This window comes from Eurypyga helias, unplaced genomic scaffold (assembly GCF_000690775.1).
Source record: "Eurypyga helias isolate BGI_N326 unplaced genomic scaffold, ASM69077v1 scaffold42870, whole genome shotgun sequence".
In the NCBI taxonomy this organism is placed as follows: Eukaryota; Metazoa; Chordata; class Aves; order Eurypygiformes; family Eurypygidae; genus Eurypyga; species Eurypyga helias.
The window spans coordinates 1-23,209 of record NW_010227094.1 but is presented as its reverse complement, the minus strand read 5'-3'; the positions used below and the strand labels follow the sequence as shown (position 1 = coordinate 23,209).

The 23,209-nt window shown below is 39.8% G+C and overlaps 1 protein-coding gene across 1 annotated transcript in view; it reads right to left on the bottom strand.

Annotated features, from left to right (window-relative positions):
• Nucleotides 1–23,202, bottom strand: part of ATP2A2 (ATPase, Ca++ transporting, cardiac muscle, slow twitch 2) — a 44,612-nt gene extending 21,410 nt beyond the window's left edge. The window contains exons 1-6 of the mRNA XM_010155286.1: nt 23,190–23,202; nt 22,080–22,097; nt 21,901–21,983; nt 14,101–14,205; nt 11,654–11,792; nt 1–15 (exon numbers count right to left, since the gene is read on the bottom strand). The exon at nt 1–15 is cut by the window's left edge and continues 84 nt beyond it. Coding sequence (XP_010153588.1) covers nt 1–15; nt 11,654–11,741 — 103 coding nt within the window. The 5' untranslated portion in view covers nt 11,742–11,792; nt 14,101–14,205; nt 21,901–21,983; nt 22,080–22,097; nt 23,190–23,202. The remainder of the gene's footprint in view (nt 16–11,653; nt 11,793–14,100; nt 14,206–21,900; nt 21,984–22,079; nt 22,098–23,189) is intronic.
• Nucleotides 23,203–23,209: the final 7 nt, after the last annotated feature.

Below are 23,209 nucleotides of genomic sequence, written 5' to 3'. Positions count from 1 at the left end.
GAACCTTGTCTCCAACTACAAAGGAACGGACAAGACAAAGTTAGAATTCTGTTATTTGAGGGATTTCTGACCAAGTGTACTATTACCTCTATCAGCCAGGAAAACAATTTTCCAGTCACTGTTCAGAGAACTAAGACTAGTAACAGCTTATTACTGCTTCTGTGGTTTGCAATACTCCCATTTTCTGAGTATCCAATATATTTCAGCAATTTAGATTTGCCTTCAAGATCTTCACCCCTACCTAACCTCAAAGAAAGAGGTTGTAAATCACTGGGTTGTTTTTCTAATCACATGACTACCACCTGACAGCGAATGGAAAACATTCTCAAGAGAAGGAATCAATTTCAGAATATGTCTTTATAAACAACCAAAACCCTTCGCTAAGGTAAATTACGTTTCCTTTTCAGAACAACTGTCCTGGAAAGGCTTCTGGTTGTTTTCTCTATGCCCAAAGTCAGCCTTCTGCTCTCCAACGTTCAGAATGTTATCCACATTTATTTATTTAGAAAGTAAGTTGTACTTTTCTTTGGCACCAATTGTGAGAATAACATGCTTCTGCAAATCTGCTCTTTTAATGTTATACTTCCAGTACTGTAGACATTTCAGAGTTGGAGGTTAAATTCAGCTCACACACTAGCTTTATTTTTTCAGCAATGCTAATCCTTAAATATACACCAGTCCATATCCCACTTAAAATTTTCATAGAACTCCATGTTTATATTGTCATATATATTTCTGCTTTGCAGAAAACAACACTGGAGAAAACCAAAGCCAACCCACAAAAAAGCCAAACCCCCCCACCAGCCAGTGTCCGAGGCACCAGCGCAGCAGAGCACAGAAGAACAGCACTCCTAGAGAAGGCAGAGACCAATGAAGTCTGTTGCCAGAGCTGCATGGCCAGTTTAGCTCCAGCACCTCTCTCATCCCAGGATTAACTCTTCCACCTGCCCACTTTCTCTTATCTAGCTTTTTCTGTTTTTTAAGAAAAGAACTAAAGCTCCACCATTTTCCAAGTACGGCAAATAAATGGCTGTATGCAAATTAACTTGCTAAAGCATATTAATGAGTCACATTTCTGACTATATTTTGCATGTCAATATTTCTAATGAATGCATATCATTAGCCTTATTCCTAACATAATTTAACACTGCGGGCATTCCAGTATCAATCAGCTTTCTTTTTATTCTAAAGTAACACCAAGAAACAAAGAAGGGAGAGTAACTAGCTAAAAGAAAAGAGATTATTTTTCTCAGTAGATGGACTCTGTGTCCCTCCAGTAAAATCAAAACAAGCTGCAATTCCTGCAGGAACTGCTTATGCAACAAACAGCAATAATGCACATTAACAAGCAATACCATGAAAAGCTCTGCTGTGGTGTTACAGCCTTCCAGCGTACAACCACTCACACAGGAAAACTATGGAACAAAAAGCTGGAGAGGAGAATTAAGCGCTGCTTCAAATGTTAAGTTGCAACCACATGACTTTGTTAGGTCAAAGAAACCCCAACCATTAAAACCAACAAAAGATTGCGTAGTTTTGCTTGTAGAGTTAGAAGTGTGTTTTTGTAAAGATATGCACATGCAGGGATCCAATATGCAGCCACAAATTCCCTTTTTGTATCATTGTACCATGTGAAAACTAATTTAAGCCACAATGCCCTTGAGCAGCAAGGGAAAATAGCACTAGACAAACAGTGACCTAGGCCAAAAATGGCAAAACTATTCAATATACTCTCCTAATGTCATGAGGAGGTTCATATGCAGACATGTAATAGCAGCTGGTCTCCAGATATCACTGAACAACAGGCTAATACCTCAGCGCAATGTGGTATAATGCCTGTCAATCTGCACAAACGTTTTCCAACTACTTAAGGCAGCTGGAAGCCTACAGCCAACTCAAATACACTACCACGTTTGACAACAGTCATAGAGACTTAATCACTCTGTAACACGAAGAGGAAGCCATAAAAAACCAGGATCTTAAAACATTCAAATAACTGGACAGAACATACGGTAAAGTTTGCAAGTCATCTTCCAACCTACTTCTTCTGAACAGCCCTAAGTTATACAAACTCAAACACAATATTCACAAGATCTGAAGTACTAGGAGACCTCTGCTCTAGGAGACTGTTGATACCTGAGCACCAGTACTGCCCTGAGAACTACCACTATCAACTGCCTGAATCGCCAAAAATGAAGTGTTAAATTTATTATGATACTGCAGCTTTCTAAGTTTATCTTAACTATTTAAGATAAGACACATCATTCACTAACCATACCATCTCCATTTGAGAAGGCTGTAATAAAATAGTCCAGGCATTTCCAATAGGCAGGAAAGCTGTACATCAGGGTCAATTACAGAACTATTTTAAGCAGCTCTTTGCCAAACAACAGCTATGACACTAAGTCATTTACAGTCTTGAATACACTTTCATGAGCATAACTAACTGCATACAGATAGGAAACCATCCTATGATAGATAGGAATCCACAGGAAATTTCTAGTGAGCAGGCTAGTGCAGATCTCATCTACAAGAAGGCTTTTTTCCATATACTTCAACACAAGAAAGAAATTAGGGTTGCTGGGAGGGCTTTTTAAATTCAATTACATTTCATTCCACAGAACCAGCAAAAGTATTATGCAAGGCTTGAAAGACAATAGGAAAGTATGTGGTGAATATGTATTTGTGCTGCTCAGTAGAGAGCTGCTACAGCCTAGATAGATATAATCCCACAGTTTCACATCTAAAGTGGCAGGTCAGTTGCAGATTTTTCATCCATTGCTGTAACTCAAATTTTTAATCCTGAACAGTCACTTGATTTCTACAACAGCTCAGAAGAAATCAAGTAAGCTGCTTTCAAAACTGCCCAGATACAGGTTCTTAAAGCACAGTGTAGTCAGATATTTAACTACTGATTAAAACAGCCCTTCTAACTATAAAATTGACTGCTTCTTGGAAGAGCGAGAGTAGGGTTTGGTTCAAATCACTACAGCTTTATTCACAGAATCCTTTTATTCATGCACATAATACTATTTTAGAATTTTAATACCTTAGTATTATTCAGCACACAATAAAGGAATCTGTTTAAAAACAACCTGACGCCTGTAAGGGGTTAAAAAAAAAAAAAAAAATCTATTTTATTTAACTGTGCGTGAGAATACATCAAAGCAGACAATTTACTATTTCCACTCCTTGATAGAAACTAGAGGTGTATTTAGTTGCAATATGAATTTAAAGTTTATGCTAATTGTTTAAAACAAGCCATATGCCTTCCCTGAAAATACAGGCAATTTCATAACTGAAAACACTCTGTTTTTCAGCTACCTGTAAGTAGCTAACAACATCAACTTGCCACGATTCCCACTGATTATACCCAACATACTAGCCTTTCTTCTCCAACATTTTATCTGACTCCTCCCAGTACGGGGCAATGTTACAGGTCACTTCCCACTCGCTATGAACAGTCACTTCCATACATGTTCAATTTTAAGTGCAGGACAACCCCACTTCCACAGAGCATATCAGGTAACACAGGTGTGTGTCTGCAGGAATGACTGCAGCTCCCCATGAAGGGGCTTCCTCAGGAAAAGAGTCTTTGAAGGACAACCCAGCATACAGACTACCCTATCCTATTTGCAACATTACCTTGAAAGGTGATTCACGTCTCGATATCAACTTCACACATAGAATGTATTAAGCAATGTCAGTCCCAATTTAATACGTGGTGGTGATCAAGTCCTGAACTGAAACGGTCAACTTACTATCTAGGTATTTCATTTGATCACTGATATCCCATCCACTTTACCAGTGACCAAGATAGCAGTAATACTAAAAATTTATCTTTAGAATTCTGTCAGAATATGGCTTGAGGCACTCGGGGAAAGACCTCTACAGCCAAAAAGCACTGCTAGCGTGTTACACACTAGACCGGCCTGTGATTCAAGCAGCCCGGGAAGATGGGCAGAAGTGATAGGGCCCACATTTTATGAACAATGAAACTGGGGGGAAAATAAACTATTAAAACTATGTGGATTTCAGTCCCTGTTGTATTTTCAGCTACATCTGAGTATCAACAAAGAACTTCAGACTACATCAGGCCCATACTTATCTTTCAAGCCTCAAATGATATTCTAGGTCTTCCAATCGAAATCGTTGGTGACGGCAGGCTCAGGAAGCAATATTAACTTTACTCCCCAAAAGCCATTATGACATGCAAGAGTCCTTAAAACAAAACTACTACTTTAAATGCGTACTTTGAACGCAGTTATCAGCTCCGTTAACTGCCTCTGATCCCTCCCACAACTGAAGACTTGCTAAGAGGAGGTTTACAGAAAGGTACATTATGAAAAGTGTAGAGTTTCACTTTGTTTTTACGCTAAGTTTCACAAGAACAATTCATCTTTTTAGCAAAGCAAGTGATCTGTTTGCAAAAAGCCCATTTAAGTGATCACAGTAAGTGAAAGTCATTTTTCCTGCAGAAGTGAGAATGGTTCTTTGTATGTAACACGTACCTAACACTTTCTTATTCATGTTTATCATTAACCAGCGCTAGTGTCAACCTATATCTGCTATCAGCGGCTTGGGGTTGGAACCGGACTTTTGCAATGAGGATTATCAGTACAGCTCCAAACTATTCTGCCACCGTTGTCCCATTTTGTAATGTTTTCTTCAGCAAGTTCTGAAGAACTGGGATACTATTTCAACACATGGTTGAACAATTCAGGAAGACAAACAGTTCCTGAAAGTGAGTAGGAACATCCCCAAAACAACTTCCATAAAACACCAAGTGGAGAGGACCAAAAAAAAAAAAAAAAAAGAAAGTATAAAATTGCATCAGTTCCCCCCTTTTAAGTGTCTTAATAGATTGAAGTTCATTGCTGAAACATTCCATGTTGTTAAGACACTATGGTCTTGCTCCTGCTTTATTAGGATGCCCAAATTTCATCATGCATCGCTGATTCAAAATACACCATGCAATGCTATTTACCATGAAAAAGGAATTAATTCTTTTTTGAAAAAGCATTAGGTGTTGGCAACCATTTTAACTGTTTCAATATAATATGTTATTAAGGTAGTTACTTAAACCACTTTTCCTAATGAGATCTTTAGCCTCTTTAAGAGTCAGAGTTCCCTCTCTTGCCCCAAAATAAGTTTCTTACCCTCTAAATTAGAGGACACACCACTGCGTGAATATTTACTAATAGACAGAGGCAACGGAAACGTCCTACATGAGGTAGGAGCACCACCATAACGTTTAAGAATTGAAATAAGTAGGCTTAAACACCACACCTGGGATGGTACATTCTGATGAACAGAAGAAAGCATTGTTCCTGCTGGGGGACAGTAACCATTAAGACTTGGCCCTGAACAGGACGCACTGCTTCTATTCAGAAGTATAGCTGCCGCAGCACGACTGCTTTTTACATTACCCTTCCTCAACACCAGCCAAGCTTAGGTCCTCTTCCCCCCTCGCGTGCATACAATCCAGTCTTCCTACTGCGTTTGATTTCCTTAGACCATCAGAAACTTTATTTTTTCTTCCGTAATAATGGAGTTTAAGTATTTAACACTTCCTGTACAGGGTATAATAAAATGCTACCAAAACTCAAAAGGTCTAAAAACCAGGAAGGTTATTGAGTCCATCTACGCTTTCATACAAGGCCAAGAGTGTCAAATTGTCAAAATCAGAAGACTATGAAAGGCTGAGTTGAAGGCAGTTTCCACTCCAAACCAGTAAAACAGATTAATTTCCCAACAAGATAATAGCACTGATCCATTCAGTTTTAACCACACTAGTCACACAGCATTAGTTTTTACTGCGCAGGTGACAGAACAATACACCTGAACCAATCACTCTTCGCATTTAGGATGCGTGCTACAGGATTAGACAAGGTCCATGAAACAGCCCTCGCTACCATATGCCGTTTTGTACTCCCTCAGAACTGTTAAGAGGTAGAAGTTAAAAAAATTTCAGACAAAACACTTACACACACTGCACTCTGATCAACGAAAACCAAAAACACAAGAAAAAACCCTTAGTTTTCTGGAAACAAAGTATTTTAAGGTTGGAACTGAGGGTTACATCAAGAAAAATTAAACAGCACCTAGACTTGAATTATTCCTGCTTTATTCTTTCTTGTTCTGTAAAAACATACTTGTAAGAGCCATTCTCTCTGAAGGGGGCACCAGAACATTAAATAAGATGTGCCAATGGACAGGTACCCTCCTCTGCATTTATTTCTAATCTGAGTTTGTCTAGCCTTAGCTTGTCATCAGTGGATCTATTTGTATTGCTGTCTTCTACACTGAAAACTTGTGATCAGCCTATGAAAATACCTAATAGCAGAGAGAACAAACTGGTAAGCTAAGCTTCAACTTCTGCCAGACCAGGTAGAGAACATCATCTTCACACCAAAGCTGAAGTCCCATTTCCAACTGGGCTGCATTTGGGTAACACGGGAGTAAACAGTTAGAATTCTGGAAGTGTAATATAATTCCAAGTGCAGGTTTTATTTACCCTTAAAAAAGGCTTGCTTTGCCAGGGTGATATGGTATTAACAGAACATTATCTTGATGTTCAAGCATTTTGTTCAGTACTATTTGTGCTTGTAATAAAAGCCTGCTGCAGCATTGGTTCTAATCAGAGTATGCAACATCAGAAATGTTCCGAATGAAAACAATTAAACCAGAATTAGTTTCACTATTTTTACTCCTTGTATAGCAACTAAGGAAAATACTACAAGAATTGAGAAAAAAATTGGAGATGGGCTTCCTAAGTTTTCAAATGTCTGCTGAAAAGTGACACAAGTCTAGGATGTGCCCTGACAAACCTGACATAACTCCAACTTCAGTGCAGAATGGAATGGAGTTGGACTGCATACGGTTATCTCCAAACTGCCTCTAATGTTAGATGGCCAAAATGCTCACTGAAGCTCACAGATTCATGCACTACTGGTATGTGTATTTAACAACAGATCTTACTTCCATAATTTTTTTCTGGTTTGAAAGCAGCACTTTATGGGAAAAAACCCCATGCACTTAATCTTTAAAGCTTAAGCCCAACAATTTGCACTAGGTAAGGAAAAAGCCCAACAAATCTGCAGTCAGCTTTCTCCCCGTACCAAGAGATGCTCTCAGCAGTATGCTTGCAGGGCAGCCTCCAGAAGGTCAACAGTCTGGACTCAAGTCTTACTCCATCCTTTTAATTTTTTTTCCCAATCTTAATACTTTTCCAGAAGAGTAAACCTGTATCTCTAGCATCAAGCCTGAAAATCAATTCTAGCTATATGGAAAAGTAACACAGGCACAAGGACCCAGACGTTTTGCAGTAAGACCTGCAACATCAATGTTAGTTGCCTGTATTAGCAGGGAGAACCCGTAGCTCTTCATAACCACACTGGAGCCTGACATAATTCAGCTTAAGAATCTTTCTTCAAGGTCCTCTTCATCCCAAAATTTATCTTCCCTTAATAATAAGGCATATATGTTTTAGGAAGGGGTCTTAAAGTGCTCTGCAGTTAGAATTAAAAGCCTCAAAAAGTAGTTATTACACACTTTATGCCAGGTATGAACTTAAAACTATGTCTTCTGAAATACACACTAATTTAGTAAGCAACACCTTCTGGGAACCCTGTGTGTATTTTTAAGTTGTTGAGTACTTACAGATATAATAATGGATTACAAGAACCATCATTCAGCACTTCAGGGAAAACAGTAACTAGCGTGGCTCCAGTTTGGTCACTGACTGCAACTACTGAACACTCATTTATTAAATTACAGAAATTCAGATATGCTGTATCTTAAAATAGAAGATTTTAGACATGAAAATACAACGGAAGTAAGCAAAGAGAATTTCTGTTCCCAAATGTACTTCTTTAAAAATAAATGATTTGCAAGCAGTTTATGCCGATTTGTCAGACTAGACTTCATACAAAACTTCCAAGAACTAAGGCCATGCTGGATTAAGTTTCCCTTTAAAACGCTACTTTAACCAAGACAAACACTGAAACAAAGGACATCATTAATCTACCAAGACAGCCACTAGTTTAAAATGCATCCTCCCATAACCTGAAGCTTTTAGAGCAGCGCAATAATCCCTTTTAAGACAGGCAAACTGAAAAGCCATTTGAGGACAGCATCTGGATTTTTTTCAGTTCATCAATTCTAAGAAACAAACAGTGTAGCTTAGTAACCCTTACACACGACAATTCTGAGAACTATGCCCACCAGAGATCTGCAGGCAAATTTAAGGCATATATCCCAAACCTGTAAGCCCAACCTTTTTAGTGTAGCATTTATGTTGAATTTGTTAACTACAAGGTATAAGGACCAGTAATTGGCCATCAAGTGTTCTGTGGCACCTATATGCACACTGATCCCCAAGAGACATGTAAGACAGTAGGTCATCTACCACTTGAGGGATAATCTAATTCAGGTTACTCTGTATTTACTGCAAGGTGACAATGCAGACCTGCAGTTTCTCCCTATTACTTCAGGTCAAGTAAACCAGCATCTGTTTTCCCCTGTTGACACATTAATTAAAGAAAACACCTTCCAGGAGCTTTTAGAAGGCCGCGAGGCAGACTGAATAGCCTATATAATGAACACAGTCAAACTCTACAACTAGCCTAAGGAGCCAGAACCAGAAGTATCAGTGAACCATTACTGCACTGTCTTTGGGTTACACTAAGCCAACCAGGTTAATAGGTTCAAAACTACTGAAAATACCAAACAATTTTGGAAATGGTTCAATGCTACTTATTTTCAGGGAACTCTTGCAATGTAAGGAGGCAAATATATTCCCCCACTTCCCCCAAACTACAATACCTATCAACTCTTCATTGTAGGCACTGGTAACTGATCAGACCCACATATAGCTACTTCTAACTAACAAAGCTGTTATAGCATTAATTACAACTATTTTGTAATGGAAGATCTGTAAAAAGTTGTTCAAAATGAGGTATCGGCATAGGAGAGAAACCTATCACCTGGTTATTTATGCCACTCGGTTGAAAGCTATTTGCCTGGACACACAAATGTCGTTGGCACTTTGCCCAGAATTCCATACCCAGATATGTATCCCAGTATGAAGTGCTCTGTCACTTCCCTACATGGTCATCTTTTTGCAAACACCATGTCAAAGGCCATCACAGTACTCTTACACTTGAGGCACAGGCATGCACACCGTCTCTCTCACCTCCAGGTCTTGACACTAACACTGGTACATAGTGTATTGTTCTTCTCTCCTTGCTCAGTAGCTTTTCTGAGTTTGACTGCAATTAAAATTTCATCATTGTCTCTCTACAAGTTCAATTTATTGTTCTGCTCCAGTGTAATATGAACTCTGATACTCCTATTTCTGTATTAAACACCCACATGACTTACACTCCGTTATCTTCACTTGAAGCTGCAGTTGATTATATTTGCTAATATAAGAAAAATATGATGTAGGATATGCTTAAGAGTAGTTTGGGACTGTTTGACCCACCAGTTTAAGCAAGTATTTGAACCAGCACGAGCTTCTACAGTCAGCCAACAAGCTAGACCACCTGTCTTTATGGACAATCATATAAGTTGGGTGATTTTTGTTCCTCTAGATGAGCATTCTAGTGTTTAAGATTGGCCTTTAACAAAAAAGAAAAAAGAAAAAAAAAATTCCGTTCTACAAGTGTTGAACTATCAGACACTGTTCCACAAGCAGATTTTAAAACAATGCAATAGTAACCCCATGAAAAATGGGACACTGTGTTTGTTAAAGACAGCCTAGTGTTACAGGTATGCTAGTCAGTGGTTGATTTCCAATTCGTTTCTCTCCTTCAGACAGGGCGTCTTCAAGTGAGACACCAGTCATTGCTTTTATTGAAACTGACAATACACAGCAAGGTGAGTAAAAAGCCCACATATCCCCCTGGTGTTTCACAAAAAAATTTAGCTTTGTCTTTTTCTGTAATATGAAAATGCAATCTCTACCTCTTCCAAAACAGCAAAGAATCAAGCAGAAAATCTTCTGTGCTCTAAACACCTGGCAGAGCAGCAAAATCCAGCATTTTTCCTTAGTGAGACACCCCAAACCAGTACAAAATAGTCAGACTTGCAATTCTACCAATACTGCATTACAGTACCAAAAATCACAACCTCGCTGTATTCCCACGACAAACTCCTTCCAAAACTACCATTTTACTGCTGACACTTAAAAACAGGAAAGATTTGGACTAGACATCTACTGCAGATTCTGCAATATTTGCAGTTCTGTTTTCCTCAAAAGGACACAGGGAACATCAGCTGCTGAAACCAAATCTCACTGCAGAACTTGCAGATTTGACTGTGCAGTGCAGTAATAGTGAGTCAGGACAGCAGAGTAAGTGACAAGGTATGATAGTTCACCCTTTATTTCCGCTGTCAGCACCTTGTATTTGTACTTGTTCTTCACCAAGAGATGCTAAGAGGAAACTAGCTTCAGCCGTCAGGAGAATCACACTCCCGACTCCCCCTCACCAGGGCTGCTCTAGCTGAATCACCCTATGCACAAAACGGAGCCCTGAGCTCAGACAATGTTAAAGTTTCTCAGGGAATGAAAGCTGGGCACCCAGCCAGCACAAACTTCATTTTGAGTGCATACTCTCTGCCTGCTAACTAAAATAGGAGGCTAGTCAAATTTAAGGGTATATATTTATCCCCTCTCGAGACCACTACCACTTCTAAAAGCAAAGTGATACTAGTGGAATGAGAGTCTGATGTACACCCTAAATTGTTCCCAAATGAACCTACAAAATATGAGTATGCAATCACTCCTGAACCACGTGGTTTTATGTAGGAAGGAATGGGAAACATTGAAGTCACTGACAATTCCAGTTTAGAGAAAAAGTTATTGGTGTGGCATTATCACCAAAATAGTGAGTTTTAACTGTAAGTATCTTAAGACTTCTATTTCTGCGCTCCTTCCAAATAAAGATACACCATTTAGGGCAAATTAAGTTATTAGAAAGTTTGATGTAGAAGTATCACTCTTAAGATTGGACTTCTAATGCTTACACCAGCGAAACCAGGAGCTCTGCTTCGTACAGTTACTTATTTGCAGCCTCTGCAGCAACAGCAGCAAAGAATTACAAAAGATGAGAGAACAATGATGTCATGTGGCAGTCATACCAGATGGGAGGACAGAAGACGACATTTGTCAAGAGAAGTTGAAAGACACTGCTACCGCAAGTTGGAATTTCAGAGGTGAAATAATCTTTCCTTAAAGAACAGAGCATGCCCAAAAAAATAAATCTCTGCATTCCAGAACCTAAGGAAAGTGAATGCATTTAAGAGCAAGGGAGAGCGTATTCTGTGATAGAAAGCAGGCGTGTTAAGATGCTCTAAAATCAGACTTTAAAAAATAAAATTTTAGTCATGACAAGTGTTAAAACTTGCACTCCAATTAAGACGCTTTGCTTTTAGACCTACCAATTAAACTAAGCAGCAATTTGAAAAACAATCCCCTCAGTGCAAATGCCCATTTAAAGTAATTACACATGAACAGAAGCAAGATTATTTGTAAGCGAAGCATATACTTAAGCATCTTTGAGAACTCCCTCCAGGGCCTCAAATCATTAAGACAAGGCCCCTACAATAATATGCCAATACATGTATGTACTACATAAATGAGTTTTACCTGCCACTTCCACAATGTCACCTGGGACAATGTCTCTTGCTTTAATCCTCTGTACACTTTTTCGGTCTTGTCGATACACTTTGCCCATTTCTGGTTCATATTCTTTAAGAGCTTCAATAGCATTTTCAGCATTCCTTTCCTAAAAGGCAGGGAAAGAAAAAAAAACAAAGTGCAATGTTAAAAGCCCTCAAGGAAAAAGACGTATGTCAGATCTAATTTTTCAAAAGCATTATCATATGAATACTACTGACTCAGTTCAGCTACACTTATTATTATAGAATATTACATGGCCCCCTCTCCTTATGAGATTGCCGACTGGAATACTACAACATAATTCAGGTATTAGTGGGCATTTAGAACTTCAAAGTTGTTTATTCAAACCCTGCAGCATTTCCCATCAAGAATATCCACTGTCTTGTTACAGGGAGGCCACACACAGAGTCCTATGTAACATATGAATGCTTTCTGACATACAAAAAAAGCACTAAGCAGAATGAAGACTCATGGATATGGGTTTGCCTCAGCTGTATCTTACCAGCTGGAGCAGCTTAGACTCAGGCTGGAGTGGACTAGCACCACTGAATTTCACTGACTGATAGTAATCAAGGGTCAAGTCAGGACAAAGCTCAAACAGCACGTTATCAACTTTGTTTCAGCAAGTCACGTCACGCTAAGGTGAAATTAAAGCACACAGACTAGAAACTTCCCAGAGTCTATTAACAGTTTATAAACTTAGATGAATCCCCAGGCATGACAACTTTTTTTATTTCCACTAACACTAGCACAATAGCGTTCCTCTCTCAAGCACACTTCTCTCAGCTAAACTACCAGATTGGTATCAACACCGTGATGCCACCCAGATAAAGAACAACTAAGAAACCAACAGCTCAGCAGTACTCCTTCTCTAGCTCTTGGAGAGTAACTTATTACCCAGCCTACTGACAAGTACAAACGTCATATAATCCTGATGATTATAGATAAAGGTAAAGGTACACACAGTTTTTAGAATGTCTGCCCTCAAACACATTCCAGCCTTTCCAGAGAATAAGAACTTACTCCTACATGTATCAAAGCAGAAACTTAATCTTCAGAAATTCCAAGGTTGAGGTACTAGGTACTTCCACGTAACTATGCAGTTGAAAACAGCACTACTCAAACTACCTTGAAGGACTAACATTTACATGACACAGTTCAAGCACCAAGCAGGCCAAAGACACCAGCACAGATCCATAAAGCTGTAAGTAATACTAGCCTCATATTCCACCAGGTAAAATAATTCTGCTTCTCAGCACAATAATGCAGATACTGCTTTTCTGTGGATTAAGAGTTAACATTAACCAAAACCTTAAGGTATAAAGTCCAACAAATGAAGGTCTGGAACTTCAACAAGGAGAAGAAAGAAAGAATTAAATAACATTCAGCTAGGACAGCCAGTTCAGTGTGTAAAGCTCTATCTTTTTGTTCCCAGTTTGCTCAAAGTTATGGTAGTTAAGGCTATCTTGCCAACCACTGAAGCACCAGCAGACAGCACTTTGGGAAAAGGGCACGTGAGAGGAAAGGTTGAGGAGGGCAGAGCTGAGGCAGTGACTCAGTTGCTCACAACTAGTACCTGTAGAAACAGATACATTTATGGGTGGAGACTATGTCCTGCAATTTATTTTCCATGGCCATTAGAACAAGGGAATGAGTCACTGAATCTGTACAGCAGTTTTGTTTCACAATTCAGTTCACTGCAGGTACATACATTATATATAGGTATTCTTTACCCACTATCACATCTGAAAAAAAAAGGTTATTTCCTACAACAGGGTATACAACTACACAAGAAAACCCCAAACTATACAGATAGCTTTACCTTACATTTCATACTTGATAACATAGGAAAAATTTCATGGTAGGTGTTTTCGAAAGAAACTTCTGCCTTTTGACAAGACATGCAGTCTTCAGATGTATACTTAATGGGAATTACAGTAATTGAATAGGAAGAATTAGTACTGTATTAAATGTATTTATGTACTAAACAGAGCATTTGTCTCAACGGGAAACAAAAAAGCTAGGTGACAAGTGTTGTTCCTTTGTTGGGACAAACCCCTTGTTTTCCACACGCTGATCCAACTGATTGCTTCTTAGCTTTGCAACATGTGATTTATCTCCTGAATTCAGGCCTTCATTCTGGACTGCTCAGTTCATGTGTTCACCAGTGCGTGGCCAAACACACTGACGGGCACTTTGCCTTTTGGGCAGTACTTCTGAAGCCTGCGTTTTACTTTAAAGTCAAGACTTTCTGTCCAAAAGCTTTATAGTATGTTGACTCTCAGGAATCTAAAGTTATCAACAGTTACTATTTCCACTGCATGAAGCACCTCACGCTACCCTGTACAGTCCTTCCTTCCAAAACCGAAAAAAACCCAGAACATCTGTGATTTGACATGAAGACATCTGCATACCTGCCACACTCCCACAATTGCATTGGCTACTAATATAAGTAAGATGACAAAAGGCTCTACAAATGCTGTGATTGTTTCTTCACCTTCTTCGAACCAGGCCAGGACCTGCAAGAGAAACACAGTGAATTAAATCACTGATTTACACAGACACCTTGCAAACCTGAGTCCCAGTAAGTTTCAGCTTGAGGTTCAACTGCTCAGACTTGAACAATTTTTGAAACGCCTCAATCTTCTAAGGAGCAGCTTTGTCATTCATGAATGAGTTGGCAGTATGCAATGGAAAAGGAGAAGAATCTTTACTACAGTAGTACACAAAGTTCATTTCCAAGGCAGCTCTTCTTTTAAAGGAGCAAGCTATTCACTTGGGAAACTACTTCTGCTTCACAAATGAAAGCAGAAGTTGTGACAACAGCTACGGCAGTGAAGTTTAAAAAAAAAAAAAAAATCTCATTACTGTCTAAACCAGGATGCAGACAGATTACTGTGACTACTGAGAACACTAAAACTCTGCCAGAATCTGAATTTTGACCAAGTTAATTTTCTTTACCATTAACACACAAATGAAAACATCTCTACAAGTTTTCAGTGAGTAGATATGAAAAATTAGCATCTACTTATTTAAAGAGAGTTGTGTCTTATTAAAGCATCACAGCATCGTCAGATTTGAAGTTGAATTCTGAGATGAGGAGCTGATAAAAACTCAAATTAAAAACTGGATTTTTAAGTCAACTTGAGGACTTGCATAGAAGGCTCCACATAGATTTTGCTTTAATTCATTTGCTTTAGAATTGCATTCTAGTTTCAGACTTCTGCCATTCACTTGACTTGAACAGGCACATGGCTGGGGCTCTGCAGAGTTCTAGTTACTAAAGTAGAGCTAACAGGACCAGAGAGGAAGAGCTTTTTCATCAACATGTTGAGCAACAGGAAGCCTGGAAAGTGACAGTAAATAGGAATAACGTGTTGAGATAATTAGGGCTGGTAGTCAGGCAACAGCACTCTGAATCACTAGAACACTGCAGTGAGCAAACCGTTACTAAAGCAAGCGCCATAATTCCACCAACATGCTGCTCAGAGCCATTGCTCAATTGTGAAACACTCCAGGATCTTAAAAGGAAGGAGCAGCAGCATGAAAGCCTCAAGCAGAAAACCAGACTGTCAAGCAAATCCAATGCAACAGCGAATTTTTATTACAAAAGGATAAACTTGTAAGACCCAGGTTATGATTAATAAGACTGAAACATTCCAACTGGCAACACATTTTGAGGGTCTGTGTAATCCCTCTGGAGAAGAGGCTGAATTAGGATCTCTTATACTGTCTATGTCTCCGTCCTTCTTCTCTCCTTCCACACCACTGATCTCCAATCCTCATAACAATTTCTGCCATTTGACCGGAGAGAGCAGCCATACAGTCTACGCTGTAGTCTTCAGGCATTACCCCTTCTCTCATGGACAGCGTTCACTCTGCACCAGCACTGTTGCCTCCAGTGCAGCTACAGAAGTGATTAGCAGTACATTTCCAGTTTTCTTAGCACATGCTAGGTCACACGATGCCATCAGAAAAGCTGCTTGCTATCAGTTTCTGCCCTCTTTTTCTTTATTGGAATTCTGTAGAGCTCATTTTCTTCCAAAGCAGCAAGTAAATTCAATCATTTTGTCATGTTCTTACCAGAGCAGGCAGCTACAAGGTTAACTGGAATAAAACATTTGCTTTGCACAGTATTACTCCATAGCCTTTTCGGCTTGGAAGACCACGTGTGTTGTAAAGCAACACTGAGAAAGCCTGCAACTTTAAGAGGTGAGTGAGGAAAGTAGCTACAAGGACAACAAGATCCAGGTATGTCAAGGAGAATCAGTGTTAGTTTTCAAGGGATCTTTACTTTCAATAAGCCACTATTTCAAAAAAAGCAGATGAATTCATATTAAAAATCCTAAAACACAGGTCTGCAGTGTCAGATCTGCACTGCTGTTTGGGGTTTGGTTGGTTTTTTTTTTTGGCAAAATTATTAATCTGTGACCAGAGTAAAATGAAGTATCCAGTTAATCCTGGAAGTCGGCAACACACATTTCTCCCCAAAACCTTTCCACATGATTACTAAGAGCAGAACAGATCTTAGTTCTGTTATATTTTAGTAGGTATATAAGTAACAGAATACATTGTTAATTCTTGGGTTTGCTATAGCAGACTACACAGCTGTATTAACACTCCACTAAGCACACTTGTGACACACACCACAAATTGCTGTAACAGACCAGGTTTATTATTTGAGAGTAGCCTGAAGCAAGAACAAAAACACTGTAAAAACCAAAGTAGAACAAGGAATACAAGTATTTAACGATGCGTTTTTAGTAACAACAGATCATATGCTGAAGACTGGTAGAGACTAGACAATTCTTGTCCAAAGCATTGAGTCCTTGTCAAAAAGTTTCCATTAGCACACTGTTAAGACCCTGGAGAGGTTTACTATGAGAGATCTTATCTGACTAATACTCAGAAGGGCCCCACCGTATTTCAGCCCTAATCACCAAGATTCACATGTAGAATGGCTTAATTTCCAGGTCACTGATCTTCAAAGTACTGTTCAGACAATATGGTCAGTAAGTAAAGTTACCATTTATTTAAGAAGCTTAAGAGCAGGGAGGAGGGAGGGGAAGAACAAACCAAACAAACCAACAAACAAAAAATACCCAAACAAGAGTAAGATGGTTGCTCAAAAGAAAAGCAAGCCCGAATATGTAAGGGAAATCAGTAGCAAGACATAAAAGTCCCCCATCAACAGCCAACATACACATCTCAAAGGGCAACTTTCGTTCAGCGCATTTGCTTTAGGGCTGCTAGAGCTATGCCTTGCAGAAGCCTGTTTTAATCAAAGCCTAATGGGGTGGACCTGCAGGACACTAAGCCAAAACAACACACCATGACAGGCAAATAGTAGTTAGTTTTCATGTTTATTTGTAGAAAGGGGGCAGAGGTACAATGTAGAAGACAGCCAGCAATGAAGTTACTGATAAAAAAGGCCAGAAGAACGCATCTGCATTTCTACAAACTGAGTATCTCCATGCTGTAAGGTAAGTTATGGAGGCAACTTGTCTCAGGTGACCCTGTGTCATTATGAAACAAACAGAATCAGAGTGAAGAATGGAACTTTCAAGATAGGATTCTGTTGCCCAGCAGGCTGCACCTGCTTACCTCCAACAGAGGAAAAGCAAACAGTTTGTTGTCAGCAACCTAACAAGGTTTTTTGTTTGCTTTTCACTTTGACAATGGAAACTGAGAAGCAAGTTGGGAGAGGAAGATCTCACCCTAACAAAAAGCAGCCCTGGACTAAACAAAGGAGGTCATGTAAGACTAGGGACTTCTTTAAAGACAGCTTCCTTCTCATGAGGTACAGTGAATTCAGTACATTTTGGGTGGAGTACTAACTACTGCTCAGAAACACCTCTTTTAGTGATTTCTCTTTTCAATACAAATCAGCTTAAAATTAAGCAGATGCAAACTATTTTAGTAGTCCTGATAGTTGTTCCATGCCAGCTGTACTGAACACCAGGAAATACTAAAGAAAAAACTCCCAGTTTTAGTTCCATTAGTCAGTGGACTTTTCTTTTTCTTGCTACCCCAGGGTGCAGGGGGAAGACCCACAAAAAATCCAAACTGGATCTTGACCACATATGCAAGTACAAAATTAAGAATTTTATTATGTTAGCAGATGGTAAGCACCCATCAGGTATGTTACTCTGTATTTCTGAAAATAAACAGATCCCTTAGTGTAGCAATAAGGAACAAAAGAACAGATAGACATCACCCACAGCTTAATTTCCACAAAGTAAAATGGAATCACCCTTACCCATCAGCTGGTATCGCGGGTGCAATGGAGTAATCAGAGTTTAACTAAAGCATGCCAGTGGGATGTGCTACAGCACTCTTGTGCCACATGCTCACTGCTACTGACCTGAACCGGTAGCTTTTGGGGTGATTTCAGGGCAAAGCCTGCAGCATTTTTACTGCCACATCTCACTTTGCTCACCTTTTAGCACAATTAGGTTATAGTCTGTAAATTAGCATGAGTGTAATCACCCCTGGACTAAATCACAACATTTTGTTTTAATCTAAACACAGATATCCGCTGGTAGAAAACATTCCCACAACATTCACTTCTAAGCTTAAGAATCAAAGCAGTAATTGGGGATAGAGGGAATGCTCTTAGGCTGCCGTATAAATACTTAAGTTTTCGGTAGAATTTCTCCTCTCTGCTGCATCTTGTAAAAGAAAACTCACTACAAGCGTGACGCAAAGAGAGGATTGCATGATTAAGCATATATACTTTATCAATGAACTACTCTACGTGAGATGCACAGTTCATAGACCCACAGGACTGTTTGGGTTGGAAAGAACCTTAAAGATCATCCAGTTCCAACCCCCCTGCCATGGGCAGGGGCACCTTCCACTAGACCAGGCTGCTCAAAGCCATCACAAGTTAGTATCTTGCAACTTGTCAAAGTCATTTATACAGCAAAGCAAGCTCCTCTTATGTAAATACTGTAGAGCAGAGTACATGCTACACAAGTAGCAAGAATTAAAAGCCACGGTTGGTGGACAATTGAACATCCTCGCCAGGCTGTGAAGGCCCCGGAACTGCTGAGACACTCTACAGGTGCATTTCTGCGCAGGCTACACAGATTCGACAGACCACCAAGACAAGGTCCAAGCCTATACACAGATCCACTCACTCACCATCAAACATTATTTATACTGTTTCTCAAGCCACACTTTGGGCTAATAAAAATACTGAACATTTATGATCACAACACAATTACCAGAAAAACTTCTATGACAAAACCTATATACCTTGAGATCACCTCTCACACCTGAATCTTCAGGGGGGTTTTATTAAACTGCCAAAATCCAACTGGTGAAGAACCCCCCTACATACATTGCCCTAGCAGCATCTGTGCCTTTCCTGAAAGCACGCTTTATGAATCTGCTGCCACTAGCACAAAGCACATCCTGCATTTAATCTTCAGAAAACCCAAATTCAAAGTAGAGTTTCCAGTGACACTAAAAAAACCTCCTCACTGAACTTTTAAAAAATTAAAGTCAGTGCTATAAATTCATGCCCAGTTCTAACACACACACCCGCCACTAGGGACTCAAAGACTTGGGAGCTTTTGGGGTCATTTGTTCACAAGCCCTTGGTAAGCCACCTTTTCCCATCCCTTGTCATTCAAAGGAAACTACTTATGTGAGAATCCTGATGAAAATTCCCTTTGGGACATGCACCAGGCCTAGAGGTCTTCAGCTGGAAGTTATTTCAAATAGGAGCCTTCCAACCTTACTTCTGTTGGTAGGCTATACGACATCCTACTTTCCACACAAGTGCTACAGTTTACCACCAACCGATAAATCAGCCAAAACCAGTCACTGAAGTGAGAACCAGCACTTCACGAAGTTCCACAGTGCAATTCCATAGGATTCTGACACTGTCGTCAAGAAGTCTTGACTCATTAAAGAGCAGCTCTCAACAGCATTACTCAACATCCAAAACCAACGCAAACTTAACTGACTCCATTTTAAGTCTGATTATCCATTTCAAGCTCTCCGAGGTACTTGGAGTTTTGCATGTCTTGCAAGATATGAACAGAAAAACCGGATTTATAAAGCTTGTAAGAGATAGCACAAACACACAAAGTTAAGCTCCAGCGTTAAGTTTTCTATCAGAAGAATGACTTAGCATAATTTATAATCTCAGCATTAGGTACAATTCCAGTTTTTAATGTATTCATTTCAAGTGTTCTCATGGAACAATTACTGTCCCCAAGCCTAACGCAGCTACATACTCTATTCAAACATTTTCAAGAACACCAGAATTTAGGTGATGTTACTATCTTGGTATCAACATACTCAACGGTTCTTTACAGCTACCGACACCTCTAATACACTTTCATCCTGAAAAAAAGTGTTAAAACCTAAGAAAAATGGACAACAGACGATTACTTTCTGAGCAGGGAAAAAGGCAGAAACAAAACACAAAGGGGAACTTGCTTTTAAAGTACCAAAATTCTAATGTATCCATATTTTTCTTTTAGATTTCATTAAAAAGAGAAAATAGTTACTATTAACGTGAATTTGTGGTGGCTATCTGCAATTCCTAAATAGGAGACAGAAAAGGCAGAGCAGCAGCCCAAGGTCATGTAGCATGCCAGTTGCACAGAAGCAGAGAACCCAGATTGTTCCACACTCCATTAGACTACAGTCTCCTCTTAATGAGAGGAAAATCAAGCCTACTGTAAAGAAGAAACTGAACCCTGTTACTAGTCAAGTTTCCAAAGAGGGCTGGGCAGTGTATGCTGTACGACCTGTGGCAGTCTGCTATCATACTTACTCAGATTCAGCACCAAAAGCTTTAAGTTTGGTGAATTTTTCACTTACTTGGTTACTTAAAAACAAGTAACGTACCTTGGCATGAAAGGCTAACAGACTTCCGTCATTTATCTCCTGAGAGGAGAGAAACCTCCTGACTTTTCAGGAACAAAAATATATCCCCTTCTCACCCTCCACGAGAATATGGGAAGAGGAAGAAAGAAGTGCTTCTGAGTGACCTGTGTATTCAGTTTTCTATAGCCAGCCTGATTTCCCACCCAGGAAAACAGAAGAGTGAGTACAGCCCACCTGTCTCCGTGGTCAAGATCAATGCCTCCAACCACTGCTCAAGTGGTAAGGGTGTACGCATACCAAAACCCAAAGCACTGGGGGGAAGGTGTCAGCGTGGGGATAGCTGAACGTGGAGATCAGCAACATTGCATCTACTGCGAGGGACAACGAGACAACCCTTCCACCACCACCAGAACAGCTTCACAGTGCAGCCTCCTCTACCCATCCTAATTAGCTGCCCTTAGCTAAAGACTCACCACACACACACACCCCAAGAGCTGCATCTTTATTTTTGTTAAAATAGTTAATTACAACTCCAGGGCAAAGTCTGCTATAAACTTTTACTCCTACCTAAACAATTTAATATTCTGCATGCTTCTGTTTCTGTTGTCCAGATCCCCAAGACATACAGCCTTCATCTTCCTTCTATACTTCACCTTTGCTCAGCTCTCCAGTATAGACGTACCCCTTACGCGTGGTGTTAAAAGACAGCCTAAACATGCTTTAAAAACAATATTTAAGTTTAAAGTGTTCTTGTTCTTTTAATCCTGTATGCAAAGCAAGATATCCATTTAACGACTAGACTATCCAAAGGTCAGTTACCAAATTTGGTCAACAATGGTGCCATCACTGCTGTCATCATTCTTGTCACTGTCAAAAGCAACAACTGTCACCTTGCTATTATCAGGAAGGGAAGGCAACTGGAATAGTCGCCATGTAAATTCTATTTACAGTCTGCATTGCATCCAAAAATGTCTTCCAATGATTATACATTGAGCTTGACAACGATTAACTCAAAGGCAAGAAGAATGTCCAGTTAAACACTTACTCAAGGTTAGTTTTCAAAGCCAACAAAAGCATTGGGAAATCCCATCTCAAATAAGCAAACTGGGTTGAATGAGAAGCACTTTTTAAAATACCTGTCTAGTGCATTATGTACTTATGACTCATGCAATGAAAGATTCCCTGGATATTTTTTTCTAGCATACAAAACTCTCTTCACAAGACAATTAAGTTTATAGCGATTTACTTTACAACTTATGCTTCTATCTTTGGACAAAAAGAGTCATTTTAGTACGTACAGTTCCTATATACTGGAACGTATGTCATTTCGCAATACAGAAGCCTACGAAATAAAATATCATACTTACAAAAGATATGCAAGCTGCCAGCAACAAAATTCTAACTAGTAAGTCTTCAAATTGTTCAATCACAAGCTCGAGTAGAGTTTTTCCTGCAATATGCAACAAAGCCATTTAGTTATGCACAGTAAAAACCAGGATGAACTATCAAAAAGAATTAGTGTTAATATTTTTTTGAGCATGCTTACCTTCCTCAGCCGGTAACTCTGTCAGTGGAAGGTTTTTCCAGGAAGCATGTCAAAGACAAGAAATCATTGAAGAGACACATTAGAGCATTCTCTGGTGTCCAACAGATACCATTCCTGAACTGCACACTCAACGGCTGCATTTGACAGGCATACTGAAAGCTCCATTATGGGAGCTCTTTTCATTAAAGTCTCTGAACAAACCCGATAGCTTTGCATTTTAAGACACATACGAGTTAGCCGGAATGTGCTATGGGTTATAAATCAGCCAAGTCATCACTCTAGCCAGCTGTGGGACTTCTGCTGCTGCTGCACACAAAGGGTCAAAGGCTCAAAATGCTTTTCAAACGCTTTCTGAAGAAGGTTTCCCTTCACATTCACTTACAAAAAATCCCCAAGCCACCAAACTTGGTTCAAAATATGTCAAATTCTTTCCTCCATTTTAAGGATATTTCCTTACTTCTGCTCTCCGTAACTAGATTTAGTAATTCAAGAGGCACAAAAGCAGTGTTAAAGCTAAAAAAAAAAAAAAAAAGAGCCCACACCGTATAACCCCACAGCTTTTAATTTTTGCACAACGGCATGGGAGCTCAAAAGGGGACTAGGAAGGCCAAGCAATAGAGATTAAAAAGAAGAAACACCTTATCGGCTGAATTCTGTGCCCCGGCTCGAGGGAAGAATGTAAAATAAGGGACAGAAAGGCACTGAAAAGCAGGGAAAATTGAAGGTCAAGACGGACAAAAAAAATAGAAAAACACCACCCCACAGCGCTTCATTTCAGAATGGAAGAAGAATTCCCACCGTGAAGGTGAAAAGAAAGGGAGGTGACATCCTCCTTCCCAAAGCAGTCCTGTGAGCTCGGGGTATGAAAGAAACCCACGAGGTGGAGTTCAAGTCAGCCATCTTCTCTCCCTCGCTCCTATTCCGGATCCTGCAAGAGATGCCGGCTTCGCACATTCACACACGGTAGGCCTTGAAACAGGGCCCCGGGAAGGATGAGCGGAAAAAAGAGAAAGGGGTGGAAAAGAGAGCGGGGAGGGATGGGGGGAACGAGTGCCAGCGACAGCATCCCCGAGGCGGGGGGGGCGGGCGGCGTGGGGCCGGTTCACCTACCGTTGGAGCCCCATTTCTCC